The 10,557-nt window shown below is 42.8% G+C and overlaps 1 protein-coding gene across 1 annotated transcript in view; it reads right to left on the bottom strand.

The window, feature by feature from the left end:
* Nucleotides 1-1,356: 1,356 nt before the first annotated feature.
* The window catches only part of preb (prolactin regulatory element binding), a 46,405-nt gene continuing 37,204 nt past the window's right edge, over nucleotides 1,357-10,557 (bottom strand). Inside the window, exons 5-10 of the mRNA XM_070966166.1 lie at nucleotides 10,312-10,392; nucleotides 10,087-10,214; nucleotides 9,807-9,980; nucleotides 3,309-3,381; nucleotides 3,051-3,210; nucleotides 1,357-2,378 (exon numbers count right to left, since the gene is read on the bottom strand). Of these exons, the coding sequence (XP_070822267.1) occupies nucleotides 2,284-2,378; nucleotides 3,051-3,210; nucleotides 3,309-3,381; nucleotides 9,807-9,980; nucleotides 10,087-10,214; nucleotides 10,312-10,392 (711 nt within the window). The 3' untranslated portion in view covers nucleotides 1,357-2,283. The remainder of the gene's footprint in view (nucleotides 2,379-3,050; nucleotides 3,211-3,308; nucleotides 3,382-9,806; nucleotides 9,981-10,086; nucleotides 10,215-10,311; nucleotides 10,393-10,557) is intronic.

Genomic DNA, 10,557 nt, shown 5'->3' with positions numbered 1-10,557 from the left:
TGCCCATTACGTCTGCGTAATACGTAGCTCTGTCCAGAGATTAAGGACTTCTAAGAGTTTGACAAAAGCTTTCAAGACTTTGCTTTACTTGAGCCAATCGCTGCATTCATGTGCTACCCTTTTCGGGAAGATGCTGAGGCTGATTCACTGGCATCAAAAATTGCAACGCTGTTTCAGCTGAGCTTATCTGGAGTGGAAGATGAGATTTTGACACTACAGGCTGACATTCAGCTGAAGTCCAGGGCTAATGGACAGTTCTGGAACTTACTGACAGAGAAAAGTGCCCCAACATGAGGAAATGTGCTACCTCCTTGACTGCATCATTCGGCCAACTTATTTATGTGAGTCAGCCTTTTCTCACATGAAGATCATTCCAAGTCCAAGTACCGTTGCACCATGACTGATGATCATTTGGAAGTGTGCTTGAGGCTGGCTATCAGCAGTTACTGTCTGGACTATGCATCCCTGGCTGATTCCATTCAGTGCAAGTCATCAGAGTAGTAAGGTAATGAAAAAAAATGTCCAGAGTTGTATAATGCAGTATGGATTCATGTAGTTATGCAAGGTACACCAACATATATCGTACATATAAAGAATTCTCAATATATTTATAAATAAATATGTGCTTTGCATTTTTATAGTAGGTAGATCATTTTGACTTGGTCATTTTATAAGTAGCTCGCATGCTGAAAAAATGTGTGCACCCCTGATCTATGGAAGACAGAATACTTACCTGTGGAATTGTTTGTGACTGGTCAGTTTGAGTTTTGACCCTCCCTTTCCAATCGGTGACTCTAGTTACTTACTTTTCACTCCAAAAGTAAGAGTCCGCAATGGCTATTCCCACCCATGTAAAACATTTGGAATGGAAAAGAAATTGTGGAATTATTCCAAGTTGGGTATTCTGGCCCTTTTAAAAAATTCCAAAAAGTGTATATGAGCCCTAACCCTAACCAACCCTAACCCGCCTTTACCGAAACCTAACCACTATTTGCCGATTCCTAAAACTAAACCTGTTTTTACCTTAACCCTATCCTCAGCATTCACCCTAAAATGTAATGATTTAAATTGTGGAGACCTGTATTTTGTCGCCACAAGCGAGTCCCCATAATGTGACTGTGTAAACAGGTTTTTGTCCCCACAACTTGGGTAATACATGGGCACACACACACATACACACACACACACACACACACACACACACACACACACACACACACACACACACACACACACACACACACACACACACACACACACACAGTAAGTTTACAGATCATAGACTGTCAGATTCATGAAACATAAAATAGCCAAAAGTGAGTGTGTTTTTAATTACCTTTTTATTCATTTTTATTTATCACCTCACCAAATTTGTTCCAATAATATGGGCATCATTTAAAAACAAATGTCACCTTTTTGAATATCTGCTGGGCATCTTATTGGCAGTCAGAATGTTAAAATAAAAGTCAAAATGACAATGTCTTCAATATGAGACAGACTTCATGTTTCTTATATGCTTATGGCAATTTCAATCATATTTCCCATGTCTGTTTTCTTCTTAATTTCACATGATTTTCCATTTGTGGAAGATGCCGATGTCAACTTTGTGTTTAAATATTTACGGAACACTGGACAACCCTGTAATGTCAAAACATGTAGCTGTATATCTGAGTTTAAAAACTCAATGTACTGAGACTAATGGATGTTTTAACATGCTTAACTTTTTATCATCACTTGCAGCCATTTATCAGAGGATGGTAAATTGTCTGGTCCACACAAGGGGATAAAATAGAAAAACACATCAAAAAAAGAGAATTTTTTAAGTGTTGATGTGTAAACCCAAAACAAAATTTGACACACTATGTGCCGTATGTATATATATATATATATATATATATATTTATTTTTTAACTTGTTCCTTATATATGTCAATAAAAGGATCCCATCCTTTAAACATTCATTAACCTGAGCCCCTCAGCATGAATCCAAAAAAGATTAAGAATAATTGATAGAGATCAAAGCAAAATCTCAGCGTGACCTGGTTTGATTCCACTGGGTTTACAGGTCTGAGAGGAACAACCCTGAGTATGAATGGAGGGGGGACAATGTCAGGGTGCCATAAAAACTGTTTAGCGTCAGCGCTGGAAGAGCCTTGCTGTGATGCAGCAATGGGAGAAGGTTTGGATGTTAGACTGAGGATTACTAATGGACTGTGGCAAAGTAAGTCAGGTGCAGATGTGTCCAATTTCCATCAATCCTAGCCCGTGACAAGACTTGTATGATTTAAATAAAGCCAGGAAAGAGGTACTGTAGGAGGAGGAGGACTCCTATCACCATGAGGCCACAGAAGAACAGCACTAGCCAGACAGGAAAGGATCCTAAAGAAAATGCACAAGAATAGGACAAAAGAGAAGGTGACAAGGTCTGAAATTTTGAGACATGGCTGAAAAGCTGCTGAGATAATTATTTGTCTCAATTTTCCTGTTGCTCAATGTTTCATTCTCATTCCACCTTTAAATGACACATCTTTTCTATAAACACCATTTGGAGATATATACCCTAGATTCCAAAAAAGTTGGGACACTGTGTAAAACATTCATAAAACAGTGTGACATATTTCATTGAGAACAGTACAAGAACAATGCCTTTGATGTTTTATCCCATCAACTTCATCGATTTTTGTAAATATACAGTACATTTATTCAGAATTTTGTTTTCCACAGTTAAACAGGTTAATCAATTAACTGGTGACAGTATCATGGCTGGATATCAAAAGGACATCTTTAAAAAGTTATTCATTCATATTCAAGTGAGCATGGGGCAAGATTCACCACTTTGTAAAACACGATTGTATAAAGGGATTTTACTACGTGGGCTCGGGAAGACATGGAAAAACAGTTGTTGGTAAACACAGTCCATTTGCAAATGATGCATTGTGCTTTATTAACGTTTTACACAGCGTCCCAACTTTTTTGGAATCACGGTTGTAAAATGACACCAAATGACTCAGTAGCTTTAGTCAGTTCATTGGGCAATGATGCAGAACTTACGTCGGTTTGGGAAAGCATGTACTTGGCAGCGGCTGTCCACAGCTACACTCAACATGGCTGTTTCATTATTCCCTTTGATATTTTTGCCTCTCAGCGAGTCAGGCAGGAAGGCCAGGTCTGTCACAACAATGCCATGGGACTCCTGTACATAATACAGCTTCTGCACATACAAAAAGTAAGACCAAGTTATCATACACATTGAGGCTTGGCTGATTTATGTACCTGTTGGTTTGAGATGTGTGTTGACACGGTCTTTACCTGTAAGGAGAAAGTGATGTAGATAGCCACTGATCCTGTCACGGTTCCAAGGCCAAGAAATGTTCCAGAGTCACTGTCAAAGAGGAGGTCAAAGTCATCTTTTTACGCTACAAGAAATTCGATGGTTTTATTTTAAAAAGTCCTTTCAAACCTGTCACCTGTCATTGATATTTTTCTTCTTTCCTTCAATTATTATAAAAAAATATATAAAATCTATTTTAACACAGATAGAAACAGCACAATTCAGACACCAAATGTATTATTTAAGTTGGAAATTGTTTTAGCACAAAAAGAAAAAATGAAATGTTTAGAACTTAAAATTACTTGATGTTCCCACAGTGCTGTACTGGGCTGAATACTGTTAGTACCCTTTCCTCCGAAAATACCCTTTGAATTTGTATTTGGTTTCCACTCCAGAAAAGCATCACTGACCCTAGATCCTTACTGAGCCACAATGGTGCTTGCAATTGGGCTCTAAATATTGTGGCATGACCAGGGGACATGTAGTGGAGGGACACTACATTCCCATACAGGAAGCAGCTGCCACATCACAAAATGGCCACCATGGCACACACTACATCTCCCACAATGCAGCAGTCACATCACAAAATGGTTGCCATGGCACACACTACAACTGCCAGGAAGCCTCACCACTCAGACAGGTGCGGGTGCTTAAGCCACCTGATTGAAGCTGGACCAAAACCCCTGAGCAGAGGCAGAACAAAGAGAGCAGGAGGACAGAGAGCAAGGGGCTGGAAGGAGTTGGACAACCAAGCAGTGGGGAAACCCCTGAGTGCGAGAAGGAACATTGGAAGAACCTACTTCTAAAGGGAAGTGGACACTTTATGCTGGACTTTTTTGTTTGATAATCCGGTTGTTTAGAATAACCGGTCACTCTGTGGGGACGCTTTAAGTTGGAACTTGGATATTGTTTTGATTTGAAATACTTATACCTGCACCTTGTAAAATAAAAATTTACCTGTTGTCCCAGTTTACTGCACTGCCTCATCCTAAGCCTGCCCTGGTGACCTCTCATGACATTACAGATAGCGGAGAATATGGGCAGTGGTGCCTAAGTGCGTATGACTGGGGGCAAAGATATTGATGAATTAAATCAACTTTTTTCGGGCCTTCACACAAACGACCACCAAACCGGGAAGGAGCAACTGGTACTGTTGGAGACCCAGAGGGTGCAGCAAGAAACCAATGCAGACTTATTACAGCAGCAAATAAGGGCTAACCAACTAAAGGAACGGGAGCTGCAACAGTCAAGGATGAAGCCCAAAGCAGGTGATTTCATCCCTAAACTTGGAGTGACAGATGATGTGGAAGCTTACCTTCATGCCTTTGAAGCTATGGCAGCTCGTGAGGGGTAGCCGAAGGAACAGTGGGTTGGACTCTTGGCTCCTTTCCTATCAGGTGAGGCCCTTAAAGCATTTCAAGATTTAGAGGCCAATATTGCTCAAGACTATGATCAGTTTAAAGAAGAGATTCTAAGCTGCCAAGGCCTGACCAAATTTAGCATGTCTCAACATATTCATAATTGGACTTTGCAAAATGGGCTAACTCCCCATTCACAAATGCATCAATTGATTCAAGTAACTAAAAAGTGGCTAGAACCAGACAAGAAAAGCCCCATTCAGTCACCAGAAATTAATGATAGCCATGGAGTTAGTAGAAGCAGTAGAGCAGTGCCAGGCTGCTTCAGACATGCTACGCCCTCCCTGTACAGAGCCTGTAGCCTCTGTCTCAGCTCAAACAATTGTGCTCCACCAAAAATGTCCCAAATCAGCCAGCCCTCACTTCAGCCCACCAAAAAGAGGGGTTACTCAACCTGTGAAGCAGCAAGGATTCCTGAACCCAGAGTACCGCCAGTGCTACCACCAGTTGGGCCATATCTCATGGCAGTGTGAAAAACCCAATGAGCCAATGCCCACAGCAGAGTCCGCCAGCAGCCCACAGGTCCACTTTGCTGCCTTTCTGGGAGAAAGTGGAGACCACCGACCGACATGTCCAGTAACCGTGAATCAGCGGGATGTAGAGGCATTGCTTGATTCTGGAAGATCCAAGACCCTGGTACATGAGTCCGTGTTGGAGGCCCCCTTCCCGGCCCAAGGCAATCCAGTCCCAGTGGTTTGTGTCCATGGAGACACTCGGGAGTACCCTGCGACCATGGTGAAGCTAACCACAACTAAGGGCTCCTTTAATGTCGAGGTGGGAACTATCAAGGCCCTCCAGTTCCAGTCCTGATTGGTCGTGACTGGCCAGCCTTCCCAATGTTGTCGAGGGATGCCCAAAAGAGACGCCAGCAGTAACCCCAAAAGTTTAAGCCCCAAAACAGTCAAATGAATAAATCCTGGGTTAATCTTGCCAAACCAGGCTCTACCCCACTGTTGAGAGGCAAAGGCTTTGCCGTGGACTCTAGTGGAGCTGAACTGGTACAAGGGGAATTGGGGGACTCCAAACACCTCCCAGACACAAGTGAAGATGATGTACCTTTATGAAAGGCCAATGCTAAACAAATAGCATAAGAACTGTTCCTCTTCAGCAGCCAAGAAGGGATTCCAAAAGAGATTCTTACAGGCCAAGGGACCCCTTTTATGTCCAGAGTCATCAGGGAGTTATGTGCTCCTTTGCAAGTGAAGCAGGTGAGGACCTCGGTGTACCACCCCCAGACAGATGGGTTAGTGGAAAGATTTAACAAGACTCTCAAAGCCATGCTGAGAAAGGCCATCAACAGAGTACAGAGTCTGTCTGGAGCTCCTGCCAGCTTCCAGTGCTTGATGGATCAGGTACTTAAACCTGATAAAGACTATGCTTCTGCCTATTTAGATGATGTCATTCAGAGCCCAGACTGGGAAAGCCCCTCTGACAAGCAGGCTTGACAGCGAATCCCAAGAAGTGCAAGCTGGCCTTCAGTGAAACAAACTACTTGGGGTACACCATCGGACGAGGTCTCGTCAAACCCCAGGAGGCAAAACTCTATGCCATCCAGGACTGGCCAAAACCGTTGACAGAAGGTGACATCCTTTTTGGGCCTTGCAAATCATTACCAAGGGTTCATCCCTGATTTTTCTGAGATAGCGTCAAACGACCAAAAAGCGCTCTTGGATGGTGAAATGGACTCCAGCAGCAGAAGAAGCATGGGGCAACCTGAAAAGGGCCTTGTGTTCCAAACCGGTCCTCACCGCTCCCGACTTCAGTAGGGAATTTGTGGTCCAAGCAGACGCCTCTGAGGTGGGTCTGGGCGCTGTGCTGTCCCAGGTCAATGAAGGTGAGGAACACAGTCCTTTCTTTGAGTCGAAAACTGCTGTCAAGAGAGAAGAACTACGCCACATTTGAGAAAGAATGCTTAGCCATAAAGTGGGTCCTGTAAACTCTGAAATACTACCTGCTTGGAAGGAGGTTCACTCTGGTGACTGATCATTATCCATTATAGTGGATGGCTAAAAACAAGGAGAAAAATAGGAGGGTGACTAGGTGGTTCCTAAGCCTCCAGCCTTATAACTTCTCTGTCATTCATAGGCCTGGACAGCGCCATGGAAACGCAGATTCCCTGTCCTGCTATGATGACTTCTGGTCCTCATTCACCCTGTCAAGGACGGCAGGCCTGGGGAGAGGGATGTGTGGCATCACCAGGGGACAGTATAATACTTTGGGAACAATTTTTCTCTGGGCCCTCTTCAGTCTACTCAGTGGTTAGATGAGATAGGGTAGACTAGGTGTGAACTTCACTAGTACTAACTCTTGACTAACGTTTTATTTCTATTTTGAAGTTTTAAAATTAGCTTTGCTAAAGCAACAAAGCAACTCTTTCTGTCCTATCATCCTGTAAGTCTGGTTGAACCATTGTACAGTCTTTTATTTTCCAAAATATACAACAAAATATTATGTTTTTTCAACACTTAATACACAATGACAGCTATTTGTAAAGAGGACTTTCACCCAGTGTTGGGCAGTACAAGTAGCAGCTTTACTAATTTAACTACATTGGTGTCACTGTATTCTGAATCAGATAGCTTTTCAGTAGCTCAGCTTTTATTGATCAAGCAGTGCAGTAGCGTCCACATAAGCTAAATCTTCCCAACCATTTCTAAAACTCAAACACAGTGGAGCATCTGGTGCAGTCTGAAATAAAACTGTTATACATACATGGACGTGTCATTACATTTTGAGTTAAGTTTGTGTTGCAACTGAGTCTAAATTGCGCACACCCAAGTAAGCACAGCACATGCACATAAGTGTGCAAACACATGCACGCACACACACACACACACGATCCTGCAACAGGATGAATCAATCAATCAAACAAACTTTATTTCTATAGCACCTTTCATACATAAAAATGCAGCACAAGGTGCTTGACAAAAGATAAAAACATAACATAGCAATATAAAAGCAACTACCCCTCCCATCACAACCGCAGACATACGTCATGCACACACCTACCCGCACACAACCACACACACACACATACCCACACACACCCACCCCAACGAAAATGGCAGGGCACTGCCTGGGACTCCCTACCAGTCCGTTAGAACTGAAGAAGTCTCTTGGATGAGACACGAAAAAATCTTCTAGAACCTGAAGCAAGTCTAGTTGCCTTTGGAAAGCACTTACAAACACATACGAAACACACACAAAGAAAGATGAACATACACTCACTCCCTTTTTTTTATCATAATTATGTGTGTTTGTTTTTGTTGCCATACTGGTTTGGGCAATGGTTTGTAGAGGACAGGGAGGGTGTGATCATGGGTCTGAGAGTGGGTGAGCAAGCAGATGGCAGAGTTTTGGATGTACTGGAGTTTAATGAGAATTTCTGAAGATGAACCATAGAGGAGACTGTTGCAGTAGTTCAGAGGAGAGGTGATGAAGGCATGGATGAGGGTTTTTTGCAGCTGTGGAGGAGAGGGATGGCTGGAGGCGGGCGATGTTCTTGAGGTGAAAGAATGCTGTTTTGGTGATGTGTTTAACATGCTGGTGGAATTTCAAATGTGAGGGGAGGTGGATAATGTGGAGCCGTGATGTTGTGGGTGGATTTGGAAAGTGATTTTGGTCCAATAAAGATGATTTCTGATTAGTCACAGCTGAGTTTGAGGAAATTGGCTTGACGCCAGAGTTTTATTTCAGTCACGCAGTTTGTCAGGGTTGAGTTGGTGGCATCGGAGATTGTCTTAGTGGAGATGAGGAGCTGGATGTCATCGGTGAAGCAGTGGAACTGGAGACCAGGTTGGCGGATTATGTGACTGAGAAGAAACAGGTACATGATGAAGAGGAGGGGATCGAGAACTGAACCTTAGGGCACACCTTGGGGGAAGGGAGCAGTGGGGGATTTGCAATTATTGATAGAGATGAATTAAAGTCTGTCAAAGAGATATGATTTGAACCAGTTGAGGGTGCAGCCGGTGATATAAAAGGTAGTTTCCAGTCAGGAGAGAAGGATGGCATTATTGATACTGTCAAGTGGGGCACTGAGGTTGAGGAGTATGAGAATGTTGAGGTTTCCGGTGTCAGAGGAGAGGAGGAGGTCAGTTTCAGTACTGTGATTTGAGTGGAATGATGTGTGTGAAACAATTACGACTGTAGCAATTTGTAGCTTAAATTTGTTTTTTACAGGGATTGTAGATCAGCAAGTATGTCCTGTTTGCACTGCAATGGATAGTGCTTTGATCATAAAGCTCTTTGCAGGCTCGTAGCCCACAAGGCATCTGTGGAGGCTGACAACATGGTCTCTTGTGAGTATAAATAAAGCTTAAAAGCCTCCTGAGGATAGACTTGAGGACTGTTCATGCCTCTTCTTTTGAAAGAGCAATGGCCAACGGAACAAGTTCACCACTCTGAACAATGGTATAACTTCATCACTCAGATATGAATAGGCCTTCATATTTATAGGGTTGGCCCCACTTTAATGCTATTCAGCCATAACTTGCTCTGACACCAGTATCAGAAAAGTTTTAAATGATACACAGCACTCTCTTTTTAGTTGCTCAATTGTAAATGCAGATACCTGCTGCCATGTTCACTCAATACAGAGTGAGGTGATATCCAAGTAAAAATTGTGCAGTACAATAAAAAGGAGTACAGCGGACCAGCTGTTAAGCAAAGAGGCAAGGCTAACAGGCTACATGAGATGCAGTCAGAATGCAATCAAGTATCCTGACTGAGCCTGGGCCCTGAGACAGTCCTGACTAAACCTGACATTCATCAAGGCTGTGCTCAGGAACCTATCAGGAGGTCGTGGTTCGATCCCTGGCCTCGGCGGTCCACATTGCAAAGTATCATTGGGCAAGATACTGAACCCCAAAACTGTCCCTGATGCTGAACCCCAAAACTGTCCCTGATGTTGTGCCATCGGTGTGTGAATTCATATACATTGCTTTGGATAAAAGCGTCTGCCAAATGACTAATTGTAATTGTAATTGTAATTGTAATTGCAAGGCTAGTCTCTTAGCACCCATGGGTAATGTGTTATAATGTGAACTTATTAGTTACCTAACAGCCAGACTGGAGATGACCTCAGTACCGCAGGGAGCTGTCAGCATGGGAAGGAAGCTCTTGCCATCCCATTTTGTGAGGTGACAAGGAGGAGGTTTTCTGTCTCGTTTATGAGGGATCTGGACTGTGTAAAGCCTAATGGCGTCTTTTTGATCTTCCACCTTCCCAAACCTGAAATACACGAAAATACAACCATGTATAGTCACTGTCACATCATCCCACAGGTGGGATGACCTTTGATAGAATAAACCTGTGTTTTTGGATTTTTCTTTTTTACCTGCAAGCCATATATCGATAAGTCTTCTCAGGTATTTGAGGCATGGTTTCAAGCCACTGAAGACCCATAGCCAATTGGCTGCCACTCCATACACTGCAGGCAAAGTCCCGGCCAACAGTCACCAGGTGCTGCATGAGAACACAACACACGGATCATTACAAATGAATCAATAATACTGAAATTATTTTCATTTAATATACACACCAAGAGGTATCAATATTTGACCTTGTTCCCTTGACTCATATCCAAGTCTTCAATCTCTCCTTCATGTGCTTTGAAGTCAAGCTTCTTCTTCAGGGAAGGAAACTGTGGAAGAGTCAGGAACATACAATTGAAGTCAAGACATCAGTGCATTGGTCCAGTCCAGTGAAAAGTTTATTATATGCACCTGCTTGTTAAGCTAAACAACAACTTAAAAAAACAGAATGATCAAAATAGGTAATCTGTGTATTTTTGCAGTTTCCTCATTAT

Source organism: Chaetodon trifascialis, chromosome 7 (assembly GCF_039877785.1).
Source record: "Chaetodon trifascialis isolate fChaTrf1 chromosome 7, fChaTrf1.hap1, whole genome shotgun sequence".
NCBI lineage: Eukaryota > Metazoa > Chordata > Actinopteri > Chaetodontiformes > Chaetodontidae > Chaetodon > Chaetodon trifascialis.
The sequence above is the reverse complement of the archived record's forward strand: the minus strand, read 5'-3'. Positions and strand labels throughout refer to the sequence as shown.